We start from the raw sequence: 19,230 nt of genomic DNA, 5'->3' as shown, positions 1-19,230 counted from the left end.
CAGAGTAATGCAATTCAAAACCACAATGAAATATTACCTCATACCTGTTAAAATGGCTATTACCAAAAAGACAAGCAATAACAAGTGTTGGCGAGGATGTGCAGGAAAGGGAACCCTTTGCACTCTTGGTGTAAATGTAAATTGGTGCAGCCACTATAAAAAAAATTACGGAGGTTCCTCAAAAAATTAAAAATAGAACTGCCATATGATCTATCAATTCCAATTTTGGGTATTTATTTGATGGAAATAAAAACACTAACTCAAAAATATAAATGCACTCACATGTTCATAGCAGCATTATTTATAATAGCCAGGATATGGTAAAAACCTAAGTGTCCATTGATGGATGATTGGATAAAGAAAATGTGGCATATATATTGTGGTATATATATATATATATATGTTCCAATATATATAATAGAATGTTATTCAACCATAAAAAAGAAGGAAATATTACCATTTATAACAACACAGAAAACAGATTGGTGGTTACCAGAGGCGGGGGTTGGCAGGGGGTGGGGGGTGGAAATGAGTGAAAGGACTCAAAAGTGAAGGAGGTCAAAAGGTACAAACTTCCAGTTGTAAACTAAATAAGTCGTGGGGATGTAACGCACAGCATGGTGACTATTGTTAATAATACTGTCTTGCATATTTGAAAGTTGCTAAGAGAGTAGATCTTAAAAGTTCTCATCACAAGAAAAAAAAATCCTGTAACTATGTATGGTGATGGATTTTAACTAGGCTTACAGTTGTGGTCATTTTGCAATATATACAAATTTCGAATCATTGTGTTGTACCCATGAAACTCATATAATGCTATATGCCAATTATACCTCAACACAACAACAAAAAAGTCTTGCCAGCTCAAGTGCTAGTCTCATTCAGGCAATCAGAGTTTAGTCTTTTATAGCCATACCTTCTCATCTAACTCATCTGACACAACCCACTCACTGTTTGATTTTAATCTAAACATTTCTTTGAAATCTGCCATGGTCAGACACTGTGAATGAACAGTGCTGGGCACAGGAAGATGAAATAGACACTGTCCATACCTCTTTCTTTTCAGCTCACCAAATTGTCTCAATTTGTTTTCTAAATGAAAACATTGCATATCCTAGTTTTATTTCTTGTCTTCTCTGCTTATCCGAATCTTTGAATTCAAGAAGCACTTGAATTCTTGAAGTCTTCCTTGAAAAATCAAGCCTGGACTGATCACCTGTCTCCACGTCCAATGCTCCCTAGATTTTGTTTTGATTTGGTCTTGGTTCACCCATTATTTCCTGAATTTCACCCCGCTGGGCTCACATTCCATTTGGATTTCTCTACAGTGCCTAGAAAGGGGCTAAAAGATAGCCTCTAATGACATTGGACTGATTTTTCACTAATTAGGATTCGATCAATGTAGAAGGGAGCCAGAAACAGATTGTTTTGCTTTTCTCCAAGCCTTATGAGGTTGATATACTGAGCCATGACATTTGAATATACGTTACGTGTTTGGGTTTTCAAAGACACAATTTAAGACTATTTCCTCCTTTTATGTAGGGGAAATATAGGCCAATTTTAACCATCCAATTTTCAGCAAGTAGAAGAGAGAAGATAACAAGCTCTAGTTTGACCTTTCCAGTGTGACTTCAGCTAGAAGGCAGAGTGTTAGACGAAATCTCAGGCTGATTCTTTTCTTTTTCCTGATCTGTGTCTTGCGTCTACACACAGTTCACTTCTTTATAACGGTCATTCCTCTTACAGAGGAAGAAAAAAGTTACCGACTTGCTTCTAACAGTTTTAATATAATTAAAATGAGGCAAGAGGGATGCCTGTTTTTGTTCTGTTGTCTTCCAGAATCTACCACAGAGCCGGATATACAAAACATGCTCAATAAATAATTGTTGGATGGCTAATTGAATTCCCACTCTCTATTACAAGTTTAACCTCCACAAAAAATCCATTGGAGAACCACATCCAAAATTAATGTAGAAACACTGGCATTCATTTCCTTGTTGTTTCATTTCTCTTCATGAATTAATTTATTTAACAAATGCTTACTGGAAATGCATATTAACTAAATGTTTAAAGGTAAAGAAATACAAATCAGCAAAGGAAGAACTCAAATGCTGGCCATATTATTTATTACCTACGTGACCTTGGCAAATAATTTATTGCTTCTAGCTTCAGACTTCTTATTTATAAAAGGGGGAAAAAGCTCTTATCGTCTGGGATTTCGTGAGGAAGAAATGGGTACTATGTGCAAAGTGTAGCACTGGCACTGATTAGTCGTTTCTAGTGATGTGCTCAAGTGCGTAAGGCTCTGTGTTAAGATCCCAAAAAAGAACAAGGCAAACCCCCTCCCGATGTTTACAAATTAGTCCTGGGAAAGAAGACATTGATACAAATAATTATGCTGCAAAGAAAGACAGTGTCAGTACCATAACAGAGGCACAAGAATGGGCTAGATTGCTGTTGTAAAATATGTTTTATGGTTATTCAGGCCAACAGATAGGGGATGACTACCACTGAAAAGATAGTTTGTTATACGGATTCCAAAACAAGGGGGCACACCCTCCTGCAGGAGGGTGGCGGGCAATGGGAAGCACGGGGTTTGTCAGGAAGGTTGGGGGGGGTGGAAATTGGGCAAGAGCTGTTCTTGTAGTTTCCATGGAAAGGGTTGGGTGAGAGAGGGTAAGCAGGTTTAGGATAGGCTAGTTTGAATAATTTCAGCGGGTTCTGGAGTGTAGGGCTGTCCCTAGTTGTCTGGTACCTGGCCCTGCAGTGATTAGGGCTGGGAGATAGTGGCCCAGAGAGCAAGCACTCCATAAAGGAGATGGTTGGCAGTGTGGGTTCTGGATTGGTTGATTTGCATATGGAAAGCGCACTCCCAGGTGAGCTGTTTGCTGTCTCTAGGAACTAGCTAGCTCTGGGAGGAGCAGTCTCTCCAGGGTCAGCCAGGCCCCAAGATGTCAAAGCATCAAAAATAGAGAGTCAAAGATATGATTACTACAAGGGCTCAGAACATAAGAACCGTGGAAGCAGCCAAGGCCAAGTCTCTTTTCCAGTCTGACTATACCCCAATCCACTTGTTCTCTACTCGAGCACCTGATTTGCTTTTTTGTAGCACGTTAATCCTAGTACTAGTGGTTACATTAGTTCTTTTCTCTGTTTGTTTACCTGTTTATTGTCTTTTTATCCTGTTACACTGTCAGCTCCATGAAAACAAGAAATTTGCTTGTCTGGTTTACTGCTCCAGGCCTAGTTCCTGACACAGAGCCCAGCACACAGTAGATGCTCAATGAATATTTGTTGAACAAATGAGTGAAAACAGCAGTTATGTGATGCTTGATGGTAATATATGACTTGTGTGTGTGCATGCGCACATATTACTGTTCATATATGTGTAAGTATGTGGATATTTGTGTTTTTGAGTGTGTGTGGAGTAGGTTCTAGTCTTTGGTCTACATCAGCCACGTCTACAACTAAGTTTCAGCCAAGACTACATGTCTGGCAGGCTGCTAGATAGGTCCATCAGAAATCTACGAGCACAGGCGTCTGAGGAGCTTCCTACGAAAGAATTGACTTCTGGGACCAGCAGACAAGCTCAAGATAATCCCAAACACTTCAGATGTTGGAAGGGAGAGGCATCTCTGTGTGTGTAATGCTATAATTCTCTTGTATGAGTCTTGGCCCTCCCCCTTGTGGACGCATACCTTGGTTCTTGTGAAGAGAGCCCTATGTTTAAACACTGAAAAGATCTGTTTTTTCCAAATCTCTACAATATTTTACGGTGCTGTATTAGTCAGAATCCAGCCAGAAAATCAAAACCATGCCAGGTAATCCAATAAGAAGAATTTAATTTGGGAGATAGATAATTTACAAGGTGCTAGAAATGCACATAAAGCGACAAGGGAGGAGGTGAGTCAATCCTGAGATTGGAAAATGCCAGAAGCTGCCACTACTTCTTAGCCATGAGGGACAGAGTGAGGAGGTGGGCCCAGGAGCTGGGGACACACATTAGAAGCTGGAACAATGGTGAGTCTGCTTGGCTGGGTGGGACTACAGACAAAGAGCCTTTCTGGAAGGAGCTGGGGCAATGGAGAAGATGCAGTCTCTGAAGCAGAGAAAGGGAAAAATACCCTGGCTTCTCTCCCCTCCAGTCTTCTACCAGTGCCTTCCGTTGACTGAACCTAACCAGACTCAGTTGGCAAGGAAGTCTGGAAACCACGGTTTGGAAAACTCAACTTCCTATACCGCAGAGCAGAGGAGACATTAAGGGGAGGGATTTGGAAGCAAACCGGCAAATGACAAGCACAGATGAGGGCAGTGTTGGTTAGTATCCCATAAAGAGATCATGACATAAAAATAAAGGATGGCATCAACTCACCACCACTTTGCCACACAACCCTGGCCCTTTGAAGGCTTAGGCAGATCACCATCCCTGGCTAGGTGGTAAACCCAGGAGAAAGAGAAGCAGTCTCTGGCAGAGAAAGCAGTAGAAGTGGCAGGATTGAGTATGCATGGCGGTAATTCATGGTCTCTTTCATGCTGTTTACAAAATAGCAGAAAAATAAAGAAATGGCAGTTACAGTTCACTAACTTATAGGAATTAATAAGAGGTGACATATTAAGTATTAATTTTGTTTGGCACAGCTACATCCTCTGTCGGTATAATTTTATTAAATCCTCATAACAATACCAGACCCTCAAATGGGGCCCCAACACCTGGCCTCGTACTTGAAAGGGGCCTGTGACTTGGCACATCTCCTTCAAGGTGTCTGAGTCCCTCTTTGGCGGCAGAGGCGGCTGTGACCAGCAGTGCCAATTGACCAGGCAGCCGTGAGCTGAAACTCAGACATACCTGGGCCCTGAGCCACGTTTCTCTCCTTCGAGGTTATTTTTTCCTTGCATACAAGGCCCCCAAGGAACTCCAGGACTGGGGCTTATAAATAGAGTCATCCTGGGGCCCCATAGCTGAGTCCTGGTTCCAGAAGGCAGCCCTGCAAGCAGATTGCTCCTGTATCCAGCTTGTGCTGCTAGAATGGTTGTGAAATGATATTTTGGTGCCTCAAATTGCTTATGTAGACAGGGTCTTGAAAAAATGTTTTTCCTAAGGGTCCTCCTTGGACTGTCTGCTGTTAATTTCCCCATTTTAAATGAGGAGACCAATACCACGGAGAAAAAATGTCTAATCCAGGATTACACCAATGGTAAGTGCTGAATCCCATGTTTTTAAAAAGGCATTTGATTGTGGATCCTGAGCCTATTATTCTATATGAGGGCACACCCCAGAGATTCCCAACATGAGTGGGAGATACTAGAGAAGGTGAGAGATCTTGCCATAGCAGATGTGTGAGTGGGGACGGAGAGGGCAGAGGTGAATTCCAGAGAAATGTGGCACTGCATGCCATCAAGCTAAGTGTATTATACCAGGGACCTCTGGATTGCTTCTACAACTGGGGACCTCATTGAGTCACATGATTCTCCGAACTTTGAATGAATAGAAAGCTGGAGGGAAACAATAGAACTTTCACTCCTTTTAATCCCAATAGAAAATCTTCCCTTCTTTTCTTCCAGAAGGACTCTTAGCGCTCTTTGCCTTCCACTGGTGTCTCCATGCAAAGGCTTGTGAAAGAGGTCCTTGAGATTGCTTTAAGTTAGGGCTTTGTTTCTCGTGGGAACATGAGGGAAAACAGAAAAGTCGTCAGTTTGTTTAGTGAGGAAACATGACCTTCGTGCTCTTCTTCCCTGGGGCAAGTCAAGTGGCACCGATTAAAATTTTTGTCCTCAGAGGGTGTATAAATATGTGCTTGTGCAAAAGCAGCTGTCATACTTGGTACAGCAAGTGGAACCACTAGCTCCGTTTTCTAGTTCAATTTTAAACTCCAGGTACATATCATAGATAACTTGTCATGAAGCTGGTAACTCTGTTCCTGCTGGTGACCATCAGCATTTGCAGTTACTCCTCTGGTAAGTAGCCTGGAACATATGCTATTTCTCTACTTTTCTGTTAATAGGAGCACAAGCAGTAAGCCTAGGCTCCCGGGGGAATATGGCGGAGGGAGTTTTAGAACCACAGAATGGTAAAGTTGGAAGGAATTTCAAAGAACAGAAAGCTTTGAGGGTCTTCCCCCAGAGATACGTAAGTACAGAGAAGACCTTCACCAAAGTGTTTAAAATAAAAAGTAGGGAGGTGTCTGGCCTGTGGCTGAATGATTAAGTTTGCATGGTCCACTTCTGCAGCCTGAGGTTCACCGGTTTGGATCCTGGGTGTGGACCTAGCACCGCTGACCAAGGCATGCTGTGGCGGCACCCCACATAGATGAACTAGAATGACCGACGACTAGGATATACAGCTACGTGCTGGGGCTTTGGGGAGGAAAAAAAAGAAAAAAGAGGAAGATTGGCAACAGACGTTAGCTCAGGGCCAATCTTCCTCACCAAAAAGCATACGTAAAAAAAAAAAGTAAGGAGATTAATCATGAGAAATTGGGTGCTGCCTACAGTTATGATGGAAACTTTGGCTTGTGTTTTTATTGAGTTTTTGACAAATTTGTAGCTTCATCAGTTTCTGCTATTTTGTTGTTCTTTAGTGTCCAGGGACAAATACCTGTGGGCAGAGGTGGCAACAGAAAAATGGGTGGAGGGAAATAAATATTTTCCCTTTGGGGAGACTTTTGGAGGGAAACTAGGTTGTAGAAGATGAAGGGAAGATAGGTGCACAGGCTCCATTTTTACGATTTGAATGAGGAAATAAAAAGGATTTCAAAGGAAAATGAACGATGGCAGGGTCTTAGCCAGCAGGAGGATGTGTGCTCTCATGCGCGTGCGCATGCACGTGTGTTTACATATTTGCACGTGTTTTATAAAATATATATTATACATATTTTTTCCATTTCTACACTTTCCCTCTGATTCACCTTTTATGTGAAAGTTATCTTTCTCAAGGCAAAGATATAAAACGCAATTGTGCCGCTTAAGAGTCTTGATAGCTCCCCATTGCCCTTGGGGGAAGACTCCCAGACTCACGAGTATGGCATTCAAAGCTTTAGAAAAATCTCCCCTTGACACCCCACTGGCATTCTGTGCTCCAGTCACTCTGGGCAGAACACTCACCATCCCGTGTATGCACTTTCATCTTAACACCTCAGTGCTTTTGTTAATTTTGTTCTTTTTAAAAATGCTCCCTCCCTTCTTTACCTTAGGATCTTGGCATTTGCTTCAAGACATTGCTCCGGCAACACCTCTTCTGCGAAGATTCTTGCAACACAATCCTCCTTTAGAATTAGTCGTCATCCCTTCTTTTGTGTTTCCGTAGAGCTTTGTCCATAATGTTAGCACTGCACATGCCGCACTGTGGCTTGCATAGATCTTTATTGTCCCCTAGACTGCGTGAGTTCTCCGAGTGGAGCAGCCTTGTTTTATCCATCTGTGTAGCTGCACCAACTGGCATTGAGTCAGTGCCCAATTATGTTTGCAGCATTGAGTTGAATTGGTTGGGAGCAGTTTCCTGGGCTATAGTTGGATCCATTCACATCCCCAAGTGGAGATTCATTATGACATCTGCCCTTTGGCCTCAAAGCCGTGGGCTGTGGAGGCAGCCACATGCAAAGTATATCCCTACTCAGTCAATCGCCAGTATCTTTTGAGTGCTTTCTGTGTGCCAGGGTCTGTTCTAGGCATGAGGTACAACAGTGAATAAAACATAAATTCCTTGTCCTCATGGAAACTATATTCTAGTGAGATGATGAAGGCAAAAATCTTTTAATATTTTAGGTAATGGTAAGAAAAAATAAAGGAGGATAAAGGGTGACAGGTGGTGCTATTTTAGATACCTCTCTGAGGAGGTAACATCTGAGGAGAGACCAAATAATGTGAGGAAGAAAGACATGTAGCTACCTGGGGAAAGAAAGTTCTAGGGAGATGCAACAGCAGGTGCAAATATCCTGAGGCAGAAGTTTTCATGGGCAATCGAGATGAGTGGGGCTGGAGTGGAGCCATTGGTGGACAGAGTGGAAGGCAGCAAGGCCTTAGACAGGAACCAGATGTGCTCGTTTCACTTGGTTTCTCTTTTGCTCTGCAGTTGCCGCCTTCCTCATCAACCGTTTGCCAGTTCCTGTCGACAAGGTCTTACCTTTACCTCTGGACAACAGCGTTCTCCCCTTCATGGATCCACTAAAGCTTCTTCTGAAAACTCTGGGCATTTCTGTTGAGCACCTTGTGGAAGGGCTAAGGAAGTGTGTGAATGAGCTGGGACCAGAGGCCTCTGAGGCCGTGAAGAAACTGCTGGTAACTACAGCTTGTGGGGCTAATTTGTTGAAGAGCAGGGCTTAGTCATTCTGAAGACCCACCCTCCCCACCCCACTCCCATCCCATCCTGTTCTCACTTGTGAATGTGTATTTCCCCCTTACTGACAGTGCTCACATAAAGCGTGTGTGTCCTGGCATCTCAAGAAAAGTGAAATGTCTACATTTCTAGAAGGAATTTTGAGTGAGAGAGCCCTGTATTCTAGTTGAGACTTTGCCATTTCCCACCTCGGTGATTCTGTATGGGCTTAACCACTCTGAGCCTTTATTTCCCCGTCAGTAAAATGGTGGCTAAATAGGATAGTGACTATTTCTGGAAAAGTGCTGATTACACATAAGCTGCTCTCATTTTTCCTATTTTCCTTCTGCCTTTCAGGAAGCCCTATCACATTTGGTGTGACAGCGGATAAAGCAGGAGCGGAGGTGGAAGGAGGATGAATCGCTCCTCTTCTCTGGCCGAAACTCATTCTATCCAATTATAAACCAACCATCCTAAAATATAGTGACCTGTAACCCCCGAGAAGAACGAATAAAGCAATGGATAGATTTCAGTTTGTCCTGTTTTTATTTCTGGGGGCTCTATTCAGAAGGGCCAAACTAGATAATTTTTCCTTCGGGTCACAAATGCTAGAGAGCTGTTGCTATCAAGATAACCCACAATTTCAGTAAGACATAATCATTCCTTCCTCTCTCCTTATCTCAAAGCTAAACAGCTCCATGTTCTTCAACCGTTCTTTATCTGACAGTGTTTCCAGACCCCTCATGTTCTTATTCCCTTCCTTCTAAAGAAATTTTTAAACGCGAAAATATCTTACAAGACTAGGGTCTTACAAACTTCTTTGGTTTGGAGTCTACATCACCGGAATGTGAGTTTCTATTAAGTTTGTAGTTATACTAGGGTCGCTCCATAGCTTTCAAAGACCCTTCCACCAAGTTAGGCCTTTACTGCATTGCCCTTTGCAAATGGGTTCTCAACTATCCTTTCTTTTCCCCTAGGCTACCGGCACAATGATGCCAGAATTATCTTTCCAAGACATAATTCTGGTTACATATGACCACCTGTAAACTAGATCTCCAGCTCCTTAGCCTGGCATGTGAGACCCTATGTGACCTGACCTTAGCTTACATGTCTAGTCTCATCAATATTCCTCTCTTCACACTTACTCTAGTCCCAGTCACACTGAAAGGGTAACTAACTCTCTGCTAACACTTTCTGCCTTAATGAAAAGTCAAGTTTCTTTGCACGTAGAATGTCTGCCCTGGTCTGGCTTCAGACCTGGTCTTGTGCCGCAGTCTTGGGACTGTTTGCCCTTGGATCCACTCCCTGCCCTTCCCCTGCTCTGCGCTGCAATGGGGGAAGAGAGGGCATGATGCTGACCCCTGCAGATTGCATTTTTCAGGTTCCAGGTGAGCCGACACTTGGGCTACATTCTGCCCCTGGGAGGCCCAGGCAGGAGATTGGAGAGAGGAAAAGGGGAAAGCCAGAGTGTGGCCTCCCCTCCCTCTCTATTTGGGAGGAGTCTCTGGAAGTGCGTGTACCATGTGTCAGCTGCCAGGTCCTTCTGGATAGGTCTGCATTGGTTCAGCTTTTGCCAGGGTACTCCAGTCCCTGGCTCCGGTTACACCACCTCTTTTCTTTTTCTCTCCAGCTGAGATTGGTAGTGGCTTCTGCTTTTATCAGTTTCCAGGTTGCCTTGCCATCATCTTTTGACTTTTTAGGTCTTGTATCATCTATTCAATCAATTCTGTGTATCACATTCACTATGTTCTAAGCATTAAAGTAGTTTGTTTCCTGATTGGTTCCTGACTAACATGATATTAGTTGTGATCTCCTCTGTGAAGATTATCTTGATTTCCTGCCATTTTTTGACCCCCATGTTTTTTTAAACTAAAATTTTTGCACTTTGTGAAATTTCCTGTTTTGCTTTCTCATTTTGCCTGAGTCTGTAAGAATAGATAGGTTGCCCAGTTGTGGTAATAAATAACCCTGGATTTCAAGGGCTTACATCATAATGGAATAGTCTTTGTCTTGAGCCTTTCCGATTATCATGGTACATAGAGAAAGAGAACTTAGTGAACCATGGGCTAAATTCCCATGGAAGTGGTATATATCACTTCTAGCCCTTTTTTACTGGCCAAAGCAAGTCACTAGGCTACTCCTGACTTAGTTAGGAAGGGGCTATATTATCCTCCTACAGGAAAGGAGGCTGCCAAATATGGGTTAACATAATGTAATTTACCACATTCCTTGACTACTTCAAAGTATTTGCCACCTGAGATACCTCATTCTACTTGAAATTTTCTGCTCTTATGGATTATCTTCCCTCTCATCTCTAGTTTTCTTCTTACAATTTGACCATTATTTTTCACTTTCTTTAAATGTCACTTATTATCCTGACCTCCTCTGAGTATAGATGCCTTCAAAGATCCTGACCTTCATTCCTCTTCTTTTTCAACTTCACTAGGGAGCTCATGCATTCCCATGGCTGCCAATATAATCTCCATGTTACGAACTCTAAAATCTGTAGCTACAGTCTATATTTCTTTTGTGAGAAGAAGAGATTCAGTTACTTAGAAGACACCTCCAACTGATGCCCTTTTTTTATGTTCAAGTCAGCAGACCTCTACCTGGACTCATTATCTTTCCTTCAAAGCATATTCCTGTAAGGGCCGGCCTGGTGGTATAGTGGCTGGATTTGCACACTCCCCTTCAGTGGCCTGAGGTTCATGGGTGTGGATTCTGGGCACAGACCTACGCACTGCTCATCAAGCCATGCTGGGGCGGCATCCCACATACAAAAAATAGAGGACTGGCATGGATGTTAGCTCAGGGACAATCTTCCTCAAGTAAAAAGAGGAAGATTGGTGACAGATTTTAGCTCAGGGCCAATCTTTCTCAACAACAAAAACAACAACAAAAGAGGTTCTCATGTTCTAATTTCCTATCTCAGTATATAGCACAACTATTTTCCTGGTTGCCTGAGACAGGAACTTGGGAATCATTCCAAGTACTCCCCCTTTTCAGCCTTACTTTCTAATTGGTAAGAAAGTCCTTTTTATTATAAACCTCTTTTGTATCTATCATATACATTTTTCATTATCACTAATGTTACCGCTCTTCCCCAAACCTTGTCATTTCTCTCCAGACTACTGTGTTAATCTCCCCAAAGGCCGCTGTATTCCCAAAGCTGATCCCATCCAATCCATCAGCCACACAGCAGAAAAAGTGGTTTCTTAAAATACAAGAATCATTTCCAGCTTCAAATTCTGTGCGAGTTTTTCAATGCTGATTGAAAAAAAGTCAGACACTATTTTAAACCCACAGATATGTTCAAAACACAGATTTAGATATACTTATTTTCACACTTATTTCAAAGTCTCCTTTCTAGACTCTGAAGTCATATAGAGAGGGACTTGAACTTACCTACGTCTGCATCCTCAGCACATAGCACAGAGCTTGATGGTAGTCATTATTGGGTTTGTGTTTATTGGATGGATTAATTAGTTTCTGTTATGTTTTATCTTGTTGGGCTGACCCTTTTCTTCCCTCCCATCACTCATACTATTAAGCTACTCGTTGCTCTTTTTCCCAGCCCGGTGTGTTTTGCATATTTGAGAAGGATGATTCTCTATGTCTTCATTCAACCTGCTAAATAGAGAAGACTGAGGATAGAGTTCTGTGTCACCCAGCTCTGAGCAATAGGTGTAATATGGCAATCTATTGTGGGTAGAGTATTTTTTTCTGGGGGTGTACGAAACAGAGCGACTGAATTAAGAAGGAATTTGAGGAAAGACTATGTTTGGGAAGCTAGCCAGAAACTGATAATAAACATTATGGCAGAAATTGTTGGTAAAACTTACTGTGAAAGTAACAACACCAAAGCCGATGAGGACGTAGAAAAATTGGATCACTCATACATTGCTGGTGTGAATGTAAAATAGTATAGCTACTCTGGAGAAAGAGTCTAACAGTTTCTTGAAAAACTAGACGTGCAACTAGCAAAGACCCACCAATTGTGCTCCTGGGCATTTATCCAGAGAAATGAAACATGGTTATGCAAAACAAAAACATGTACACGAGTGTTCACAGCAGTTTATTTGTAATAGCCAAAACCTGGGAATGACGCAGTTGTTCTTCAACGGGTGAAGGGCTAAACAAAGTGTTGTACCTCTAGAGGATGGAATACCACCAGCAGTAAGAAAGAACGAACTATTTATACACGTAACAACCTGGATGAATACAGAGAATTATGCTAAGGGAAAAAAAAGGCCAATCCCAAAAAGTTAAATATTGTATAATTCCACTTATATAACATTCTCAAAATACAAAACTATAGAAATGGAAAACAGATGTATGATTTCCAGGGGTTAAGAGAACGTGGGAGTAAGAGGGAAGTGAGTGAGCTATATAAGGGCTATATGAGAGATCTTGACGGTGACGGAAATCTTTTGTGTCTTGTGTGTATCAAGGTCAAAATGCTGGTTTTGATATTATAGTATGGTTTTTGCAAGATGCTGCCATTAGGGAAACTCAGTAGAGAATATGCTACATATCTCTGTATTATTTCTTACAACTGCAGGTGACTCTCATTATTTCAAAACAAAAAAATTCATTAAAAATAGTATGAAGATAAAATATAGAAATATATGTTAAATACAATTAATATAAGTTTTATAACCATAACCCTATGTAACTATGTGCATAATTACGTAGGTAACTTTCATTCCTTTCCTCCACAAGTCCCACAAACTAGAGGAAACCATTGTTAACAGTTTTACATGATTTTTCAAGACATTTTCTGCACATTTAAAAGCATGCATTTATGAATGTCATACTTTAAACTGTAATTTATGAAATATTTAAATGATTTCTAGTAATTTTTTTCTTATTATAAAGAGTGCTACAGTAATTATCCAAATATTTGCATTCGTTTTTTTATTCATCTCTTCAGAAAAATCTTGGAAGTGGAAATGCAATGCCAAGAATTATGTGATGTTTAAAATATTGATAGCTGCTGAAAATTTTCCATTGGACAAAGCAATTGGGATCTGAGGTGACTGAGGTCGAGAAGTTCCACGCCTGAAAGATGGGATTAGAGACCCAAGACAATGCCTAGGATACGATTGTTCTGCCTGAGAAAGCAATAAAAACATCCCTTTTTACTATTTATTGGAAGGTCAGGAGACGCAATGTATGAATCATATTATTTCTGGCCTCCGTGTTTAAGTCGGATAATACAAACAGATAAGTAAAATCTATTTGATGCATTTTTTAATTTTAGAAAGGAATGAGTTGAAAAGCTCTCAGGCTGTCAAAACAGATTAAAGACAGCAGGGGGCGCTCTTGGGTCGTTGTCTGCATCAAGGAAGACATTTATGTGCATAGATATTTGAGATATGTAATAAGAAATATCAGCACCTTCTATTGTATTAAACTTCTCCCTGGGAAATACAACTAAATGAAAATTATCTGATGCTCCTCCTTTTTAGTAACTAACTCTGACTTCATTTTGAGCATTTTTTAAAAGTGTCGCCTTGACTCTCCTCTGTCACTAGCTAGGGCTGTATGTTCATCAAATGAGAACTTGTTTCCTGCCTAGATGATAGTGACAACAAATATGACTAACAATCATAGTAATAGTTATTGGTCATTTATTGTGTTATATATATTTTTTTAATTCAACAAACGATGATTAAATATTGATTGCAATATCTTTGCTAGAAATTGAGCATATGGTGATAAATAAAGTAAACACCCCCACAGATTTTACAGCATAAAAAATGACACAGAAACTATGCAAGTAAACACAGGTAAATATATAATTGCAAATTCTGACAAGAACAATAAAGGAAAAGAATAGTAATTTAAGTATGGTGATAGTAACAGGAGTGTCCCTATTTCATTTTGGGTGGTCAAAGAGGTCATCTCTTTGGAAATGTCATTTAAGTTGGGACTTAATGTCATTGGATGGCTTAATGTCATTGAAGTTGTGGAGAACCCATCGCAGCCAAAGAATATTCTGGGTGAGAAGTCCTGAATTGTGAATATCCTGAGGACAAGGAGAACTTGGCTTCTTCAAAATACTGAAAGAGCATCTGTGTGGCTGAAGCCCTGGGAGCAGGAGCAGAGGGGTGTGAGATCAGGCTGGACAGATAGACAGACGTAAAACTGGGTATTGTGTGTTATGGGAATGGGCACTGTTTTTGTCCCCGGGACAAAGAACCCGGGAAAGCCATGGGCAGTTTCGCATCCAGTATTTCCCATTTCCATGAATGGCACCTCTGCACATCCAGTTGCGTTAGTCAAACAGCTGGGAGTCATCTTTGGTACTTCCCTTTTCCTGACACAGCACACCCAACAGATCACCATGTCCTGTCACCTACTAATGTTTGCTTGAATCCTCCCACGTCGCTCCATCTGCACTGACACTCCTTCATCCGTTTCTCATTTCCTGAAAGAGCTTCCTAGCAGGCCTCCTGCTCTGGACCCCTCAGTGTGATCTGCACAGCTGCCAAGTGATCTTTTCAAAATGCAATAGGGATCTTTCTCATTCTAATGCAAAAAATCCTTTGGTGGCTTTCCACTGTTCCCAGAATTAAGAATAAAATCCTGACCATGCCCAGGAAGTCCTGTAAGGCCTGGCACCTGCTTTCCTCCCTTACCCTCATTTCCTTCCTTCTTTCATTGCTGGAACATAGGATACCTGATACAGGGCTTTTGCAAATGCTGTTCCCTAGACTATAAATACTTCTCATTCATTTGCTTCTCCTGAATTTTCTCCTATTTAGTTGTTCAGATCTCACCTTAAGTCAAGTCTCATTTTCTTAGGAAACCTTCGCTGATCACCTGTGCAGATGAGATTCATTTGTTATAGGCTCTAAGAGAACCATGTTCCTTCTTTCCTGAGCACATCTCTCAAAAATAATTGTATACTTATGTATGATTATTTGATAATTATTTGTCTCTCCCACTTGTTTGTGAGTTCCAAGAGGTCAGAGTCCAGTATCTAGCATTGTAATATTCAATAAGCATTTTATGAGTAAATGAGTGAGTAAGATGAATTAACCTGTACCTATTAGATGATCCATTTTCTAGATATTCTAGATCATGTTTCATTTAAAGAAAGGATAGGATAGTGCATTACCCTCAAGTTAGGTTTCAAGTATTAGTCTGGCTTTAAGTTATAACCCTACATTCTCCACCCACATTGGTAAGAAGATTGCATTGATATTATGAAAAGCCAGAGGTGTCTCTGATTTCCCTCTCATCTTGCCTGGAGCTAAGGTGGATCAATAATGTATTGTGGCTTTCCCAAGGTAGCTCAGGACCCACATAAGCCAACTAGGCACATGAAGTTGCCAAGTGTTATAAGTGCCCAAGATGGGGTTGACTATATGGTATGGGACAAATAAGTACTTCAAAATCAATCTCATCATTCTAGAAAATGCAAGCTAATCTCTAGTGTCAAAAAGCAAATCAATGGTTGACCGTGGATAGAATTGGGGGTGGTGACAAGGAGGAGTGAGTTACAAACGGCAAGACAAAACTTTGGGGAGTAATGGATGTGTTCATTATCTTGAGTGTGGTGATGGTTTTGTGGATATATACATATGCCAAAACTCTTCAAATTGTGTACTTTAAATATGTGCAGTAATTATATATCACTTATACCTCAATAAAGTTGTAAAAGGTTACTCACGTGCTTAAGATACATGTCTAATCTAATTTTTGTCAATAAAGTGTCAGTTTGAGCCAATAAGAGAATTGCTACATTGTGAAGGTTTTCTGGCAATGTCTATTACAATTTTAAAGAATGTTCTTTGATCTAGCAATTCAGGTTTTGGAAATCTTTTATACAGAAATAAAAACATCAGTGCATGAGTTTATGGTATAAGGATGTTTATTGCAGCATCCTCTGAAGAGCTGGAAAAATGGAAACAATATGAATTATGAATGTCCATCAATAAGGAAATTATGATATCTTCAATTAGGAGCTGTCAGGTAGCTTTTTAAAGATTTGTATGTTTACTTAAAGTATACACCATGAGATATTCTTAAATAAGAAAGGCAAGTTGCAGAGTAAAGTGTACACACAAGCCCCCTCTACATTTGTATGTGCGTTTGGATATGTTTGAACGGACAGGGAGAATGGAGTCAATGCTGGATGCTGAGAGGGCTGGTTTGGGGATAACGATGTGAGAGTGGAAGATGGTTAACTTTTAAAAATATATATATATTTCCCTTTGCCCTCCTCATTTTCTCTTTTATATGGTGAGCATATGCTACTTAATAATTTTTGAAGAGGAATTTTGAAGAAAACATTTTGTCAATTAACAGATATAAGATAGTAAGTCCCCCTTTATCTCAAAATAGAAACAAAAACAACAAAATAAAATCTTTTCACAGACTTAAAAAACAGTGAAGTAAAAACCAGGGGTTTTGGGGTCATACAGGATTTGCTCAAGTTCAGGTTCCAGTGTTAGTGATCTGGGTGATTTTGGGGTGGGTTCCCAAAACTTCCAGGTTCTCAGCTGCCTTATTTCAAAAGGGAATAATAATATCTAATTCTTGTACTTGATGTGAGGATTAAATGAGGTAACATTAATGAAGGACCAAGCATGTGAAGCATCTCAACGATATCTACTCTTTCACCATCTTAGCAGCTTTTTAGGGAAGTGTCTCAGTGATATCTGTTCTTTAAGTAGCTTGTTAAAAAAATTTATAACCATATTTTATTGATAGTCATCAATTGAGTTATATATTAACATACAATTATCAACTTTATCATATTGAAATATAAAATTTTCCCTTTGCTTAACTCTATTTTCTTTCTTACTTTGAGTTAGTAGAAAAAAGTCTCCCAATTACTTGTAAGTCATCCAAGTCGTGCTCCTACCAGAAGTTAAAACTCTCTCGTATACAAAAATAAAAAAAATAAGGGTTCAACTTATTTCCAAAAGCCATAGTCCTGATTCAAAATGGCATCACAGTTTTTCAATGCAGTTTTTAAAACTATCATAGAGCCTTAATTGTAAGCTTTATTTTCTACAGAAAAAGTATAAAAGAGATCTCGAGACTGAAACTAAATGAAACGGCATGCAGGTGAGCACAGACACTCTCCAAATCCAGAGAGCTAAGAAAGCAACCAAAATGGTCAGTCACGTAAGTTAGGTAGCTTTTGAAGGGCCATCCCTGAAAGCCAAGCATAGTCACAGTCTGTGCTTTGGTTTAAGCTATCCCTTGTGGTTGAATTGCCCTTCCCCTCCTTCTTCATGTCTCCAAATTGTTTCTCATCTATCAAGACGTGGCCCAAATATTGTTACTTCCAAAAGTCTTCCCAGATCTCCCAAAGGAGCATTAACGACTCTTTGTCCTAGTTCCCATGATACTATGTCTATGCCTCTGTTACGTGGGATGGTGCTGAGTGTGGTTCGTTAATTATGTGCTCATATCTCCTGCATCAAGATTATGAGCTACTTGAATGGAAGAATCATGGGATGTTCAACTTTGTATCCTTATTATCTTGTCCTAAAGTAGAAGTCCTATGATTTCAATTTCTTTGCTTAATACAGAACACAGCAAATATTTATTGATAAGTTACTCTGCTAGACACTGTTCTAATTGCTCACTATTGTGCCAGGAACATTGAACCAAAGAGGCAAAATCCTTGCCTCATGGAGCTTATATTGTATTGGGTGTAGGCAGAAAAAGGAACAAAGTAAATAAAGTTGTAACACTGTGTTAAAAGATGAGTGTTATCAAGAAAATATTTAGCAGCCAGAGGAGGTGAGAAATGGTGGGCCAGAGGGTGCAATGTTAAGCAGAGAGCTTAACGAAAGTCTCAACGAGAAGGTGATCTCTGAAAAAACTTAAAGAAATGAAGCAAGCCACGTGGCTGTTGTTGGGGAGGGGTGTGGCAGGCAGAAGGAAGAGTAAATGCAGGCTCTGAGGAAAGAACATGCTGGAGTGTTTAAAGAAGAGCAAGAATCCCAAATGTCTGGAGTGGAGGGAGCGAAGGAATGAGTAGTAGAAGAGATGAGAGGCAGGTGGCTTAGGTAGGATCATAGCCACTATTGTAAGGAAATTAAAAAATAGAGCTTTTGCTCAGAATGAGACGGGAAGGAGCAGAAGGAATTGATACGATTTGAATTATATTTTAAAGGAAGGGCTTTTTCTGCTCAGCATGTCTGTAAAATGCAAGATGTAAATTCCCTCAATTACTGCTCTCCTGGTAAAAACTTTGGGATTGAGGACAGAGTAGTGATGCTGTGGGTTGTGTCCTCAAAAGTCACAGGGGAGCGCTGTGTTGGAGGTTAGACAAACCTGGTTGGAGTTCTCACTCAGCCTCCACTGATGCGGGGTCGGTGAGCCGAGGAGTCGAAAGAAAGATTTCTTAGACTCTCAAGATCTGGCAGTAGTGCTCTTTTATTTAGAGAATAGTGTGGAATAGCATGGGGACAGGACCCATGGGCAGGCAGAGCTGGTGCGTGGGGACAGGACCCACGGGCAGTCAGAGCTCCTGCTGCTGCCCCCGCTGGCATGGGGACAGGACCCATGGGCAGGCAGAGCTGGTGTGTGGGGACAAGACCCCCGGGCAGTCAGAGCTCCTGCTGCTGCCCCCGCTGACATGGGGACAGGACCCATGGGCAGGCAGAGCTGGTGCGTGGGGACAGGACCCACGGGCGGTCAGAGCTCCTGCTGCTGCCCCGAGTTGAGGGTTAGGGCTAATTTTATAAGGCATGGGTACGTGACTTATTTTTACTGGAGAAAAGAAAAGATGATGTAAAAAGTCATTAAATGATTTCAGTGCAGATGGGGTCTGGTTATTGTGCGGTCATATAACTTTAGATATAAATCTGGCCATATAGATCGGCATGTAGGTGAGGATGCCCTGGGCTTCTCTCTCTGGGGCAGCCCTAATTCATACCATAAAAAAA

General features: G+C 41.0%; 1 protein-coding gene across 1 annotated transcript; it reads left to right on the top strand.

Annotated features, from left to right (window-relative positions):
- Positions 1–5,798: 5,798 nt before the first annotated feature.
- Positions 5,799–8,843, top strand: SCGB3A2 (secretoglobin family 3A member 2). Its single transcript, XM_046667985.1, has 3 exons — positions 5,799–5,955; positions 8,069–8,274; positions 8,669–8,843. Exons 1-3 carry the CDS (start codon positions 5,898–5,900, stop codon positions 8,690–8,692), a joined length of 288 nt encoding a protein of 95 aa, XP_046523941.1. The 5' UTR covers positions 5,799–5,897; the 3' UTR covers positions 8,693–8,843.
- Positions 8,844–19,230: the final 10,387 nt, after the last annotated feature.

The sequence above is a fragment of the Equus quagga genome, chromosome 7, assembly GCF_021613505.1.
Source record: "Equus quagga isolate Etosha38 chromosome 7, UCLA_HA_Equagga_1.0, whole genome shotgun sequence".
Classification (NCBI taxonomy): Eukaryota; Metazoa; Chordata; class Mammalia; order Perissodactyla; family Equidae; genus Equus; species Equus quagga.
Note: the sequence above shows the minus strand (reverse complement) of the source record. Positions and strands in the feature narration are given on the sequence as shown.